This window comes from Phasianus colchicus, chromosome Z (genome assembly GCF_987193195.1).
Source record: "Phasianus colchicus chromosome Z, bPhaCol1.hap1.1, whole genome shotgun sequence".
In the NCBI taxonomy this organism is placed as follows: domain Eukaryota; kingdom Metazoa; phylum Chordata; class Aves; order Galliformes; family Phasianidae; genus Phasianus; species Phasianus colchicus.
The window spans coordinates 29,972,195-29,989,415 of NC_143476.1; the positions used below are offsets into that span (position 1 = coordinate 29,972,195).

The 17,221-nt window shown below is 37.0% G+C and overlaps 1 protein-coding gene across 1 annotated transcript; it reads left to right on the plus strand.

Annotated features, from left to right (window-relative positions):
• Positions 1 to 468: 468 nt before the first annotated feature.
• CETN3 (centrin 3) lies at positions 469 to 16,679 on the plus strand. Its single transcript, XM_031607648.2, has 5 exons — positions 469 to 826; positions 2,798 to 2,933; positions 4,253 to 4,367; positions 8,950 to 9,141; positions 16,233 to 16,679. The coding sequence occupies exons 1-5, from the start codon at positions 681 to 683 to the stop codon at positions 16,274 to 16,276; spliced, it is 633 nt and encodes a 210-aa protein (XP_031463508.1). The 5' UTR covers positions 469 to 680; the 3' UTR covers positions 16,277 to 16,679.
• The last annotated feature ends 542 nt before the right edge of the window (positions 16,680 to 17,221 follow it).

A 17,221-nucleotide genomic window follows, 5' to 3' on the forward strand; every position in this document is an offset into this window, starting at 1 on the left:
TAGAATGGCTTGGGTTGGAAGGGACATCAAGGATCAAGCATTTCCAAACAACCTCCCTGCCATGGGCACTGTTGCTCGTTGTCACAAACCAATGGCACACTGAGGTGATGTTTTTTCTGATAAGGTTTTCTTATCAGTGAAATGAGTTGTTTCCTCCACCTGCAGAATGTGTAACATTGGCCCATGCACTGGTTTCCAAAGCATGAAAATACCAGTGGCAATGAGCACTGCACGATGTATTGCTTCTCCTGCAAATTTATCATGTTCCATGCTGCTATCAGACCATGATTCAATTCTTAGAATAAGTATCAGAATACTTCACACATAGGCTTTGATGTGTTTTTTTTTTTTTTAAGAAGATCCACGCAATAATGACTTTCAGAAGCCGGAAAAGCTGGATAAAATCGTTCCCATACACTGAAAGCGCACAACCACGTCGCTGCTGACGTTTCTCAAGGGTGACACAGGACACTCGGGCCGCGCCCTACCAAAGCCAACCCTCAGCCTGCAAAGGGCGGCACCTTCTGCGCTGCCCTGCGCGGTGAGGAAAAAAGCATGCCTACTCACACTCCCAAAATGGCGCCGTCGGCACCTGACTGACAGCGTCCTAAGCAAGCCCGGCCCCTTCTGCTGCCTCTCACGGAACGCTCCCTTCTGCTTGAGTGGCAGAGAAGTAGTCTATGAGCGTGTCAAGGGGGCGGGAGCAGATCCGGCTGCTAGCCAATCAGGCGCTGCGATGCGGCGCGGAGGGCGCGGGTTGGCGTTTCCACGGGGAAGGCAGCGCGGCGCGGTCCGGCCGTGGCGGTAGTATGAGCCTGTCCGTGAGGTACGTGTGGGGCCGGCGGGCAGGAGCGGCTGGGGTCGGGCTGCGGGGCTGCAGTGGTGGGGAGGAGGCGCTCCCGTGGGGCGGCCGGGCCTCGCCACCGCCGTGTTTGTGTCAGCATTAATCTGCGTTCGGAGCTGTAAGTGGGTTCCTCCCGGCTGCTCGTCCCGGAGCGGCGGCCGTCCCAGAACGGTGAGGTACGCCGTCACCGCTCGGCCTTGGTGTCAGGCAGAACCAGCCTGTGCTTCTCGTGTCCGTTTTTGGAGCCTGCCCGGTGCTGTTCATTGGTTGGTGACGGCTGAATCTCAGCTGCGTGGTTAATCTCTGGTGTCAGTTAGAATTAGATAATCTTCAGTGAGGGGGAAGAAAAAAACAGCTAGTTACGGGCTGTGGAAAATAAGCACCTTTGGAAGGCTGGCCTGTGTTCACACATCTGTGCACTGTACAGTAAGTGGTACTGCGTGCGTTCTGTCACTGCTGCAGGCAAACAAATGAATATAGATGGATTCCTGAGAGCGTGTTGAATTGCACAGCAGTCTAGGATTGGAAGATCCTCTGGGGAGTCATCTCGTCCAGCTCTGCTCAGAGCAGGTCGGGCTCCCAGCAGTACGAGGTTGAGGGCCTTTTCCAACACTGCTAACAGCAGAGATCCTGTGGTCTCCCAGTGCAGCTGTTCTGCTGCATAACCACTTGCACTGTGACAGTGCTTTCTTCTAGGTCTGCTTCCACCTTCTCTTACTGCTCGTAGTTGACTCTTGTTGCTGTGCACCACTGATGGGAACCTGCCTCTCTGCTTTGTCTAATCCTTTAGACAGTGCTTTAGCCCACCCCCACTGCGTCCTTCTGCCAACACACTCAGATTGAAACAAACCCAGCTCCTTCAGCTCCTCCTGAACCAGATGCTGCAGCCACATAGGTATTGATTGCAGTATGCCGTACTTCAGCCATCTTCTCTGCATCTGCTGTACTCGGGCACCCCAGCTCAATGCAGTACTTTGGGTGCAGCTACACGACTGCAGAATGGAAGGAATTAGCACTGCAAGTAGCTGTGCTCATTGCTGCAACAGTTTGCTGTGCTACTGATTGCAGACCTCTGTGTCTGCATATTCCAAGGGTGTGCTTTCAGCCTTCTTAAAAGTCGTAGTTATTGCCTTGAATGTACTATTTTTTTAAAAGCTTGAGCTGAAATGGACATCTTTTCATGCAATTACACTGCATAAAGAGCAGTTGCTCTGTGAATAATACAATTAAAGCATGTTTTACTAGTTTGGTCTAAGTTTCCTTTATTTTTGCCATCTTCATTTTTTTTCTGATTGTTCCCAGTTCCTGAGAATTTTCTGTTTCTGTTATTGCTAAACCAGTGAGGGAGAAGAAGGTTGGCTTTGAGTAGTGTTTGTTGTTTTAGGGGACTTGACCCTTTTGTATGCATGTGAAACAGAGCAAAAAAAAGACTCTGGTTCATTATGTATATTTTAATATTTTAAAAATCCTTGGCATGTATGAACTGCTACTGGCAAAAAATCCACAGATTTATGTCACTTAACACGCATTCAGCAGCTGGACGACCCAGCCATATGCCTAATTAAAGCTCTGTCCCTTAAAACTTTCTTATTTTGCTACAGTTTAGAAATACGGTGTTTTTAGGAGTTGTATCATGTCGACTGCTAATCCATCTTGCAACTACAATCTCAAGCATTCTTTTTAACTGACAGCTTTTTCTAGTTTTGTTTGGTTGTTTATTAATCAGATCACCTCTGCTGGGCAGAGGGGTAGAGGAGCCATTCAACCTGTGCAAAGGAACTTGTCTGCTCAAGTATTACTTCAGACTGGGAGATCAAGTTGGGAAGAAGCTGAATGGGGATGGCAATGAACTGTGCAATTATAACGAATTTTTTATTGTTGGGAAAATGTAATCTACAGTGGTATCTTTCCAGTATTAATCAGTTGTATTGAATTTCCCCTCTTTTCATGTAGGAATGAGCTTTCAGTAGACAAAACTAAAAAGAAGAAGAGAAGAGAACTGACTGAGGAACAGAAACAAGAAATTAAAGATGCTTTTGAATTGTTTGATACAGACAAAGATAAAGCAATAAATTACCATGAATTGAAGGTATTTTTATTTATTCATCATTTAAATTTCTTTGGGGCAGGTAATATTCTTCTAAATGAGTTTTTAAGTCATTAACTCTATCTTTAAAAATGCTTCATGGTCAAGATGTCCTGGAAGGCTGAAGTGGGGATATTTGAAAAATTGCTGATATTCATTGAAGTAAGACTCAGCTTTTGCCCCTACATCCTATACTTGCTATAGTAGCAGAACTGCTGTAGCATATTGTGTAACTGATCTTTCTGCTCCCTAGAGTTTGGCTTGGGCAGATGAGTAAGCTTCATCAAGGACAAATACTGTCTTGTAGAGAGGTCAGCATTCCTTTAATGTATTGAGTAAGATACTTTTGGAAAAGAATATGTAATCCAACTTATTTGTTCCACAATCTTATTCAATCCTGTAATTGAAGAAGAGAAATGGCTTTTGTTGTACTTCAATTATTTATAGAGGAATGTTGTGAGTATAGTGATTCCCTCTTCTTTTTTCAGATTTTGGGTATTTTGCCTCTGCTGGAAGCTGTAGTGAGAGGGGAAGTACTGCAATTTTTTCCATTTAGAGTGTGCTTTGCATTCTCAGCTGTAATGATGGCAGAATTGTTTATTATCAGTTTAATTAAATATGGCCCTGAAGGTAACACAATGGAAGAACTGGAATGTATAGAGTAAAGAAATATCTCTTTTTGCAACATCAACCCGTAGGGTAGATATGAAATCGCTCTGTTGAATAGGATTGGGGCTTTTTATTTGCAGTTCAGTGTAAGCTTATATATTTGAATGCAGTCAAATTAGCATGTGCTGAGGAATTGCCATCTCTGTTGAAATGCGGAAACTAAGCATTAATTCCTAATCTAATGAAAAAATGGAATAACTTTCACATTTATGTAGTTATAAAGTTTCAAGTGGAAAAGTGATAATTTGAATCACTTGAAAGATAGCTTGTCAAATGGTTACTGTCGGTAATTTAAAGAATGATTTTCAATTTGATCTTTGAAAAAGAGACTGTACTCAAAATGGCTTTGAAAGTTAGAAAAAAAAATCTACTTCTAAAAAGCATATGATGCACTCTTTAAAGTTATTGGAAACCTGAAAGCTCATTTTTCACTGTAATTTGATATTCTATTTATTAGTGCCTGTTTTGGGTGATTTCATTTTTTTTATACAAAGCATTTTTGGTATTTTAATTTTATTTATTGTTGTCACTGTCCCACTGGTGTGCACACTATGTCTTAGGCAGTAATGTTCTTATTAAAAATAAGAAAAAATCTGTCTTAAATCTCTATTTTAATATTAGCATTTGATTGCACTTTCGTTTTATTCCAAAAGGTGGCAATGAGAGCCTTGGGTTTTGATGTGAAAAAAGCTGATGTACTGAAAATACTTAAAGATTATGATCGAGAAGCAACAGGCAAGATCACCTTTGAAGATTTTAATGAAGTTGGTATGTATTTGATTTTATACCTTTAGAAATCTACCTTCAGAGAAACTTAGCTTGCAGTAGTGACTGCAGTTTTACCAGGAGTACTTTGTGTGTTTTGTAGTTACCTAGTACTATTAAGAAGGAGAGATGGGAGATTCAGTGTTATATTTCTCTTTATAAACTTGCATAGTGGAAGAAAATAATTCTTTGTGTATACGTAGGGATGAAAGATCACAGCAATATGAAAGGAAACAAATTTCCACAAAGCAATAAGTAGTAATTTGAAATATAGATATTCATGTGTTTGTATTTCTTTTTTTTTAGTATTCTCCTTCCTGCTATGGTAAAAGTAGTTGGCACTGGATTTCATAGGAAGGAGTGTGTAGACTGACAAACTGTAAACTGAATACAGATTTTTCTGTAATCTAACAGAGATGAGAGAAACTGAAGCAGATGTTAAATATTGTACATCAAGGATTTTCAACTGCTGATAAAAACAGTGAATTTCATTATCTGTTTCTTTCATCTCACAAACTTCTACGTTCTCTAAATGTGGAGCGACCTATACAATTTTAAAAACTGGGAATTTAGTGTCTTTGAGGATTTTTTGATGGTTACATATTATTTTTACTTTTGCATACAATCAGTATTTGCCAGAAGTATAAACTGAGATACCTCCATGTATGCTATGATTTTATATCTCTATTTCTCAATTCCATTCCCTGTGTTCAAGGTATTAAGTTATCAGAGGGTTCTGAAAAAAGCAATGTAGTATGTATGTATTTGCTTCTAGCTATAAATAACAATCTGCTTAGTAACAGTGATCCATTACTGGTTTAAATTTTGGCAAACTTTAGAAATTTAACAGGTTAGGAATGGAGAAAGTGTTGTTAATGATGGGTAATTTTTTTTTCTTAGTTCTTATTCCAGCTAGAAGAAATATGAGTTAGGAGAGAATTGAAGAAGTCTGTGGGGGATAAAATTGATCAGTCCTTATTTAAAAAGAAAAAAATGAAAGAAGAAAATTTATTGATTTAATATAATGTGTCATATTATTATGCTATAACACGATGAAATATGTATAATTACTATGCAAATCTTTTTAAATTCCTGATATTTGACTTAGGTTGGAAGGAAGCTTAAGGATCATCTAGTTCCAATCCCCTGCTGTGGGCAGGGGTGCCTTCCAAAAGGTTGGGCTGCTCAGGGCTCCATCCAAACTGGCGTTGAACACCTCCAGACATGGGGCATCCACAGCTTCTCTAGGCCTCGTCACCCTCTCAGTAAAGAATTTCTTCCAATCATCTAACCTCAGTTTTCCCTCTCAGTTTAAAACCATTCTCATTTGTCCTATTACTATCAGACTGTATAAAAAGTCAGTTCCCCTCCTGCTTATAAGCTGTCCTCAAGTACTGGAAGGCAGCAGAGAGGTCTTTTCTTCTCCAAGTTGAACAAGCTCAGCTCCCTCAAGCTTCCTTCATTAGAGAGGTATTCCAGCCCTTTGATCATCTTTGCAGCCCTCTTCTAGGCCTGTTCAAACCACTCTGCACCTTTCTTTTGCTGGGGACCCTAGGCCTGGATGCATTTCTCCATATGGGACCTTAGAAGAGCAGCATAGAGGGGGACAGTCACCTCTCTTTCCTTGCTGGTGCTCCTCTTTTGTTGCAGCCCAGGATGCAGTCAGCTTTTCAGGCTGCAAACACATGCTGCTGGCCTGTATCCAGCATTTTGTCCACCAGGATCTTGAAGTCCCTCTTGGCAGGGCTGCTCTTAATGAGTTCTTCTCTGAGTCTGTGCAGGTATCTTGAAATACCCTGACTCAGGTGTAGCACCTTGCTCTTGACCTTATTGAGTCTCATTAGGCTCACATGGAACTGCTCTTTGATTGTGTACAGGTCCCTCTGGATGGCATCCCTTCCTTCTCTTGTGTCAACTGTACCACTCAGCTTAGCGTCATCTGCAAAATTGCTGAACATACAATATGCTCAATCCTGCTATCTTTATCATTGATAAAGATGTTAAGAGCTCTGGTACCATGGAAGACCTCCGAGGCATACTGCTTTTGACCAGTCTCCACTTGGACATAGAGATACTGACAACAAACCTCTGGCTGCAACCACCCAATCAATTCTGTATGCATCGAATAGAACACCCTTCATATCCATATTTTTCCTATTTAAAGATAAGAATATGATGTGGAATCTTATCAAAGGCCTTACAGAAGTCCAAGCAGACAACATTAGTTTCCTCTACCTTTGTTCACCAATGCTGTCACACCATCGTAGAAGGCTGCCAGATTGGTCAGGTGCAGTCTGCCCTTGGTTAAGTGGTGCTGGCTGTCTTAGATCACCTCTTTGACTCTCATGTGCCGTCACATCTCATCCAGAAGTTTCCATGATCTTTCTAAGCACAGAGGTGAGGCTCACCAGTCTGTTGTTCCTTAGGTCTTCCTTTCTCCCTTTCTTAAAAATGAGAGTGATGTTTCCATTTTTCCAGTCAATAGGGTCTTCACCTGGCAGCCACGACTTCTCATGTCTGATTAAGAGTGGCTTGGCAACTACATCAGCATAGTCTCTTCAGGGCCCTTGGATGAATCTTTTTCTGCCCCATAGACATCTACTCATTCTGCCTCACAACGTGGTCTTAGGCTTGCTCTGCTCTGCCAGCAGGGACAAATTTTATTCCTCTGACACCTGCCTAGAGATTCAGGAGCATGAGAGGTGTGGGAAGCCTGACCGCCAGTGAAAATTGAGGCAAAAGAACTCACTGAGTACTTCAGCCTTCTTTATGTCTGTTGAAGCGAGTTCTTCCTTCTCATTTATCAGAGGGAATATGCCCTCATTGGCCTTTCTCTTCTGACCGATGTATCTAAAGATTCTTTTTTTTGTTATTTTTCACATCCCTTTCCAAGTTCAGTTCCATCTATGCCTTGGCTTATTTTCTCATGTCTGGACTGCATTCCTTCATTTTTCCCAGGCCATCCATCCCTCCTTCCACTGCCTGTACATTTCCATCTTATGCCTGAGTTTGACCAGCAAGTACTTGCTCAGCCATGTTGATTTCCTGCCTCCTCTGCTTGATTTCTTATGCTGGGGGATGGAGACCCCGTGTTCTCTCAGAAAGGTGACCTTGAAGATCTTCCATCTCCTCTCCATTCCAATGTCTCTAAGGACGTTTCCCAGGGATTCATCTAATAATTCCTAAAACGGCCCCCAAGGTTTCACCCTCCCGATGTTCAGTGTCCTGACTCAGTTTTTTTTTTTTGTCTATCAATATAGGCAGTCAATAAGTGCTGTGAGGACTAGGAAGATTCATGTAGAAAGCACAACTAATAGTGAGAGGGCAATTGAATCAATCCAAAAACTTTGAATCAGGTCTGAGCGTGGCTGTGACAAATATGTCCTTACAGAATTAAACTGTATACAGCTTGTAGCAGAAGGATTAGAGAATAAGAGAAAATAGGTTATAAAAACAGTTATCATGAGTTGGCTGAATGTAGTTAAACAATTGCCTAGCCAATAGTTTTGTGTAATTATCTCTTGTTTAAATGTCAGAACTGACCATCTAAAATGTGTATAGTTGTATCTCCTCTTGTTCTGTACAATCATTTTAACTATGGTACTTAGAGGCAGTGCTTTTTTGTTAGCTGATGTTGCCTTTATTGCCTTCTATGGCCTTTCTTCCATAAAAGTAGAGTTTCTTGAGTGATTTACCTCTGTAATGCATCATAGTTGTTTTCAATGAGAATATTTAAATATGGGTAATTTTTTGCATATATTTCAATCTATATTATGTATAAAATACATAAACATATATAAATATGAAAACAAAAAAATCCTTATTGCTATAGTAAACTTGCATGAGCTTGGATCTGGTGTTTTGCTTTCAAGTTCGCTAAGCTGAAGGAAGCATTCCATCTGCAAACAGTAGCAGATGAAAGTGTTTTTCTTTGCACAAACAAGTATGATGTGTTTTTAATGGTTTGATAGAAGTCTTAAATACCATGTCCTGTAATATGAGCAGGTACATAGATATGAAGACATTTGCATCAGATTCCAGAAGTGTCTGAATTAATTACTGAAAATGTATTTTTGTAGTTTGGCTGTCTTTTCTACTAAGCAACTAACAAATGGATGCAATAAAAGGCCTAACCGAGAGTAACAAATCCTTTCAGAATTAACATTTTGCAGTGCATAGTAGCATCATTTTCATAAACCTCAGGCTTTGGTTTTGTTGTTTTTTTGTCAGTGTGATTTTGTATCTATAAGAGAAGTTTCATGTGCATGTTTTTAATTACTTAATGTTGTTTCAGTGTTCTCAGCAAGTCAAAATTCTATCCAGATCATAACACTTAAAATCAACAAATTCAAGAACCTAGATCTGTTAGAGCTGATGTATTTTTTTCTGAAATGCATTTTTTGAATAGAAAAGGCATGTGTATACTTCTAATTTGTATAGAAAAGTCTATTGAAAGCATGATTGAGTCTAAATTGCCATGTAGCTTTTCTACTGTATCTGATATATGATGAAGAATAACTCAGCTTTGACAAGGTTTTGAGTTTACACTTCAGAATTTTTTAGTCTAACTTCAGAATCCTTTCAGTGACAGACTGGATATTGGACAGAGATCCACAAGAAGAAATACTCAAGGCGTTCAAGTTGTTTGATGATGATGACTCTGGTAAAATAAGCCTGAGAAACCTGCGTCGGGTTGCTAGAGAACTGGGTGAAAATATATCTGATGAAGAACTGCGGGCTATGATTGAAGAATTTGATAAGGATGGAGATGGAGAAAGTAAGTATTAAGAATGGACTATATGGGATTTTTATCTCTTAATTTTCTCCCTATTTTAATGTAGCTTTATCTTTAAAATGATACAAGTGTTCTCTTTGTTTTCTTTCTATGTATCTTTCAGCTCAAATTTAGCTTATGTATAACGGAAGTAGTTTTTGATAGATATTAGTCCTGAAAATGTATAGTGGAGTCTAAAACTCAAATTCTCACCTTCACTAAGGCTTAATCCATACCTATTAAAAGTTTGGTTAAAATTCTGGTGGAAGTGTAAATAATTAAGTGGTTCATGGAAGAGTCTGTGTATTACGTTAAACTTTGATGTTTGTATGTATCAATAAAAGGATTAAAAGGCCAGAAGAAGCCCTTTTCATCACCTAGTCCAATATTTCTTAAGCAGCAGTGTGTCACTATTGTGATTTCTGCTTGTTAGTCAGATACGAGGAGTTATGCTAGTAAATCGCGCTGGGATAAGACGTGCATCTGTACTTAGGAGAGCTGAAGAACGTGATGTGAAAAATAGCTCTGAGGAAACAAGGTCCATACAGTGCGAGCTATAGAAAAGCTTTCTTAGCTAGACAAAGAATTAAGTAACAAAGCCTGTTTGAAACTATACTTATTAAGCACTGCAACTTAGAGTTGTTTGTTTGTTTGCTTGATTTTCAACTCTCTTCTTTATTTCCCCCGTTAATTTAAATCTATATTTAAACTGGAAGCCTAAATACCTGGATTTCAGGAGCCGCTCACTTAAGACAATCTGCAAATAATCTGCAAATACTCTGCATTTCTGAGTCATAGAAACCTATGTGAGTTTTTCTTTCAGGATGGTGACTCTCATCTAAGATTTCAGAACTGAAATTTCAGAAATATCAACTTTTTCAGTAGCAAAACATTTTTATTTGTCAGTAACATCTACTGCTAGAGAAAAAAAACAAAACCCACAACACCTGCCTTTTTGTCAGCCTTGTGACAGATACTTCAATCTGTGCTGCCTGTGATAGATGTTATTTCACACTTGATCATACGTCTGCAAGCTTGTTAATTGTTGGCCTGTATTTGTTTGCAGTTAGTCAAATATTGAAAAACAAACAAACAAACAAAACCACACAAGGTCCTTTTTTTTCTTCATTTTTTTTCTGAGACAAAGAGAAGAAATTCTGAACATAGTCTGTGCAGTTAAAATGCGAACTTTTTGTTTAATTTTAGTGACATAAATAGGGAGCATAAAGGCAAAAATAGTAAAAGCTCTGTGCTTTTATTGCTACTAGACTGTTAATGTTGACACTGTTTTTACAAAAGTCAGTACACTATTGAGAAGACTCTTTCTTTTGTTTGGAAGATGCTACCTCCTGATCTCACTTTATTTCCTGAGTCCATAATTCTGCATAATTCTGGTATTCCTCTATTTGTTAGACACGTCCTTCCACACATTTATTGCACTGGTATCCACTTTAGTAGCTATGCAGCAAAGAATATAAGAGATAGTCTAAGTTGACATTATTTTAAGCTTGTTTGGCTTTTAAAAGGAGTGGTTGTGATTGCACTGCCTATATTACTTATTTGTATTAAAAACTCATTTTACTTTTATTTGGAAGAAGTGAGAGCAAGTAGAATACATCAGCCATAAGCATGTTTTGTCTTTTGTTCTTCTAGAATTGCCAACTCAACTGTTAGAATGATAATCAGGGATGGTTTTGGTCATATCGCTGTTTGGCCAGTAGAAATCAATGTAAACCTTTAGCTCCTTTCAGGAAGATTATAGTTACTTTGGGATCAGCACTAAATTTCCGAGATAGTTTAGTTCATTTTCCTTATTCAACCATTAGTTTTCTTTTTTAGAGTAGTCTGGAACAAGATTGAATGTGGAAGATTGGCAGCATAATGTTTATGTGTGGTGCTGTTGTTCCTTATGGTTCTGTTTTCTGTCCTTTAAAGAAAACTGATATTGTTTCTAGCTCTTAAGATTCAGTCTCAAAAAGTAAATGATCTTCTGAGTCAGTGTTTCCTGTAGTTTCAAACATCTGGGTCATGTAACAAAGACTTGCTCTTGTCTAATTCTCCTTTATTTCCTGCCAAGGGGAAAAAATCTGTAAGTATTAATTGGTAGTATTTTTAACTGATACTTTAAATATAGGAATTAATACCACTTAAACATTCTTATTATATTTGAAAGATATTTTATTGTTTGTTTTTTTTTTTCCTAGTGAAATAAAGTCTGTAACAGTACTTCAGGCTACTTGAACCCTAGTCTTACTAGTGGAACTACTGTGCTGTACTGGTACACTTTTCTGAACTTTCTGTAAAAATATTTTTGACATTAGCATCTGCCTTGAGAAGGTAAATCATATTTTCATACTGCTGATCTTCTGAGTAACATCTGTTTTGGTGTATGCCTATTTTTAGAAATTCCATGCTGTCAATTCATTCACTTTTTTGTCTTGTGTGGATGCATCTACAGTAAACATAATCCAGTTTCAGTTTTAGATTCTTGCAAAGAATTAGGGTTGGAGGGAAAGCTCCCCTAAATTAACTTCACTCTCTTTTTAACTCTTGGAGAGTTTCTTAACTCTTCAAGTCAATGTTTTATTCATTTTAGCTGTAAGAATACTTACTTTATGATGATATATGTCATGAAAATAATGGATGTCTGACACTAGGAAGGGCAGTGGTTGCTGCCCTAGCACCTGCTCGTTAGGTAGCTTGTGAGAGATCTGGAGTCTGAGGAGGATTACTTGGGTTGCTGGGATTGCATCTCTCTTTGCACTTTGATTGAATGTTGCAAAATTTGTTTACCACTGTAATGTTGTATTTCCACTTTGCAGCATTATGGAATGGATGTGTTTTGGGTCAGGAAATGTTCTGCTGAGGGTGTTTGCGTTTGTAGTTCTTCAAAAATTTCTTTGGCTTCTCGATTTAATGTGCATGTAGTATTGAAACTGGCTATGTAATATTTGTGGAATAGTCTTTAGAGATTATATGAGAAAGAGCTGGGTAGAAATTTTGTCAGAAGAAGGTAGATTAGTAGGAATACTATAAGCATACCTAGTTTTTTGCCTTCATTTATTTACTTTATTTCTTGTTACGCAGGTAGCACCGCTAGTCTCAGCATTGTTCTTTAGCAGAGAAAACATTACTTCTTTTTGATGCTTTTTTAAATTTTCCTTGTGTATTTTTCAGTAGTCCACATGTAACTGGGCAGCACATTAAAGACTTCAACTTATCCAACATTTTGTAAATATAGTAGGAAAAAAGCAGCACCTCAGTACATTGTGGAAATGTTTCCTATTTCTATTTTAGTTGTTTAACCACTCCTGTAACAGTGTTTCCCCTAAACTCATGGCAGAAACAATAAATTCCAAAAATCACAGCAGATTTTAGCCTTTGTGAGGTGAAAATACAACCAAGAGGTAAAGATTGTAAATATCGGTCATTCTACCTGATAATACCTTGGATCTGAACCGTTGCAGCTCTTGATGAAATATCCTCAGTTACAGTAAATCAAGTTGATCATCCACATTATACTGAATAGCAGGCCTATTTGATAACTATGGAAAAGTATTTTCAAATCCATATGTTACAGTTAAAATTACAATCCACTACTTCCATTTGTATATACAAGAAAATACATTGATCTTCTATTTAGGTTTTTTTTTCTTTGACTTTATTACCTAATGTCCTTCTTGCAGAATTCTTGATGAAAAGGTGAAAATAACCTAAGTAATGTGTAGTTCCTACTTTTGCCTCATCTCCCATTCTGTGTCTGAAACTTGCCCTATGGTTGGTAGTGTCCTGAAGCAGTAACACCGAAATAAGCTACTTTGAAATTCATTTGGTTCTTCATATTGGACTGTCAGGCTGAGCTGCTGATGTGCCTGCAGGCTTGCCTTCAAAGGAGAACATTTGTATCATGCTCAGTAATCATTTGGCTGATGGGGATACTGTATGTCCAGGGCAGTGGTCTCAACTTGATTGTTTAGGGGAAAAAGTTGTTTAAAAAAAAAAATAAAAAAAAAGTAAGTCACTTAAGGGTTCTCTGGTTTCTGAGAAGGTGAAAGGAAGCTGTGATTTTTTTCAAACCATGAGGGCGGATAAGCATAGTAACCTTGGAGACATTTTACAGCTTAATGAGGCGAAGGCCTGAACAACATGATTTAGCTACCGTGCTTTGAGTAAGGGGTTCAAATATGAGTTTTGGATTAGTGTTCAGTAACTCTAACAGTATTTAAAAGTTTATAAGTGTAATTAATTTATCAACATGGATTAATGCATTAGTCATCTTTTAATAGTTTTGGTACATTTACTGAAATTATTTGTTGAATTAGAAGAAATTCTGAACTTATTCTTCTTTGAATGCCAACAGTGATACATATTTATTTACTTTGCATTTCCTCTAGGTATGCTCAAGCCACTTAATTCAGAGCCTTGAATAAGATTCACTTAAGACTAGAGAATAGCTTTCAAAAACAACAGTAGAAGAGAACAGGTGTAAAATAATGGAAGGTAGTCCAAGCTAACAAATTGTCCCTCGTCACCAATGTTTTACTGCTTTGAGAGTAGGCAATGGCTTCACACTATCAGCAGCTTTATGCCACTAATTTATTGAATTTACTAAGTTAGACCATAGTACATATGAAGTTATGTCTGTACATGATGGCATAAAGCTGAAATATCCTTTCTTACTATAGTGTTTTTATGCCATGTACATGCAAAAAGAGTTAACAGTATTCTTCTGTTCCAGCTTGTTTTTAAAGTAATTACATGTACTATTAATGGGAGGGAAAGAAGAAGCAATCCCAGTATCCTTTTAGATACTTCTGTTTCATTCATGAATCAAACCATGTGAAACCTCAAGCCTGGTTTTAATTTTAGTTGTGTGTCAGAAAATGAATAAGTAGTATTGCTATCTAAGGAAAGAGTTGCTTTCATCTTTAAAATCCTAGTACTTTCAGCAGACAACTTGAAACATACCTGAATTGTGATGTTTTAGGATGAAGCTCGATTTCTGTGGTCACTTGTCTTGCCGGATATGTATGCGGCTCCATCTAATTTCTTTTCTTACAACACTGATTAAGTTTTATCTCTGAATTTGTGTTTAATGTGGCTTACTGAAAAGCTACTTTGGACTCCAAATATATCCTGCAGATAACTGCTATTGGCAAAGGTCATACACACAGAGACTATTGCTCTTTTCTTCAAGTAAACAGTGAAAATAATAATTATTGTAAGCAAGATAATCTGTAACTATCTTTCAAAACAAGTCATAGACTTTGAGATGTATTCTTTTTTGAGTTACACTTTTATGTATAGCTTAAAACAATCTTATAACCTCAATGAGTGAAAATAGGTTGCAACATTATGCTTGTTGAGCAATGTAACTAAATCAAACAGCTATTATTTTATATGCAATAAAGCCTTAATTGATAATTCCAAACTCTGGAAAATGAATGTCATTCTTTTGTGGTAACTGACAATTAATTGAACAACCCTTGAGTGTAAAGCATTAAAATACAGAGTCAAAATAGGCCCAAACCCATCTGTTTTACTTTCTGAAATCTGTCAGGTTTTTTTTTCCCCATTGCATCCTTCAACCTTCACTTTGCAGAATCAAACAGATAAGTATTAATGCACAGAAGTTTCCACTATATTTTTTGTAATCATCCATTCTGACCTCTTATCCCTGTTTTTATTTATTTTGGCCAGTATTCCAAACATGTTTCCATTTTAAGTTGCTAGTACTGTTTCTCAGGAATTTCATATCTTTTCAATATCTATCTTTCTACTATTAATCTTTTGATTTTTTTTTTTTTTTTTTTTTTTACTTATTGCTAGCCACTACATTATATGAACAATAATGCATTGAAGAATAATTAAAGTGGAAAAGACATGTTAGTAGATAAGGGAGAACTTTATATATATATTTATATTTATATTTAATTTATAACTTATATTTATAATAAATACTTTTAACATGAATTGGTTTAGCTTTCCTCTGGCTGTAGATGTAACTCCTGCTTTGCAATGATTTGTTCAGGAATAACTTGGGCACACTGTCTGAGGCAGATAAGTGTCAAGGACAGTTTGTCATACAGTTGTCTGTTCTTTTGCATATCACTGATTTAATCTGTTAATTCTGCACTACAGTAATTAGTTGCAGAGTGAACATTTCAATGGTTAACTCTTATATAGTGTTTCTGCTTTAACATATGAGTAAGGTCAATAGCTCAGGTATAATGCAGTAAAATAATTAATGACTGCTAATTAATTTATTATTATTACTTAATTTCTTCAAGTACATTTGTGTTAAGTTTCTGTTAATTATAAATGTTGAATGAAGAAAGTTCAGGTGGGAGAAAAGCTTGTCAAAAGTCTGTCTTAATTCAAGCTAATTTGTAGAATCATTAGTAAATTATCTTGAAATTCATTTTTTATTTGTTCACTGTTACAGCTTTGGGAGAGGAAAACCATGGTGTGAATGTGTGCTTTTTTGAGTTATTTTGTCGTTTTTGCTTCTCTGGGGGGAAGATGGTAACACAGAACACAAAGGTCTAAATTATTGTTTTAAGAACAAAATAGAATTTGATCATAAGTAGAACTGCGGATTTGTTGTTTGAGAAGCATATGCTATGTATTGTTATGGTTTTAACATATAAAGATATTAAAAATGGAAATAAAGTGCTGTAGTTTTTCTGAGTTGTATTTTAAAATGCTTTCCTAATTTTTATTTTTAATTTCTAAAATATTTTTACTTTCAGAATTAGAAGTAATAATTTTTTATTTATGAGCCAAATTCTGTCTTAAGAATCACATGTAGTTAAGATTGCATTCTGATTTCATTTCACATTTAAAAAAAAAAAAAAAGAAAAAGAAAATTCTGTTTTGGAAGAAAAAAAAATCAAATTTGCATGTCTGTCACACCCAATAAATACAGAGTTGGAAACTTTCAATTTAAGAGTGCAATATGCATATGCATATATCCATTGGACTGGATGATCTTTTAGGTCTTTTCCAACCTTGGTGATTCTATATGTACATTATTTTCTCTTATGGTTTATGGGTATTTGCTGTTTGTCTAATAATTGTCTTTTTCTTTACAGTCAATCAAGAGGAGTTCATTGCTATTATGACTGGAGATATTTAACATTGGAAGAGAAGAAATGAATTTATCACAAAAGGGAAACATTGTTGGCATCTGCCATTAGAGTATTTTGTAGTTTGTTTCTGTTCACGGAGTCAAGTAGAAAATTATTTTCCTCAGAGGTCCAAAATAAACACAAGTCTTATATACTGCTGCTTTGGAACTTTATGTCATTAAATCTCATCACTAGAGTAAGTGATCATGTTAATACAAGTAATACTACATTTCAGAGTATTTTAGTGCTCATTTGTAAAATAGCTTTGTATAATATTTCTAAATTAAATCCTATTATAAGAACCTTTTGAAGTTGGCTTTATGTTAGCACTGACTGCGGCCTTAGTTTTGATACATGAAGTTTGACAGGTTTCCATTTTAATAAAATGCTCTTTACTATTGCTACTGAAAACTCTTGGTTTTTTGTTTAATTTGAGCTATAATTTAAAATCCGTCAAATAAATGTGTGTTTTGTTCTTTTTATAAGCTTTTACTTCTGTTGTAGTTGAATAGTAACATTAAATGAACAAGATTTATATTATCAAAGTTACAATTTACTAGTTATTACTCCTGTATGACGGTAGAGGGCAGGCAACTGTATTAGGGTAGATACTATATCACAAATATGCTTTATCATCCAGATGTCAGCTAGCAGTCTTTTTTCTGTATCTACACTTCTGATAGCTGTGGCAATAATGGCAAGTGTTTGTGACAAGATGCGGTTTTTTGCAGTATCTAGCTAGGACGAAAGTATATATGGAATGAAGAGAAAGCTGAGGCTGTTCAACCTGGAGAAGGCTCCACGGAGTCTGAGGGCAGCCTTTGAGTGTCTGAAATGGGGACAGTAAGAAAGATGGAGACAGGCTGAAGCAGAGTCTGTCGTGACAGGAGAAAGGGAAATGGTTTCAAACTAAAAGATGGAAGACTTAGTTTGGATACAAGGAAGAAGTTATT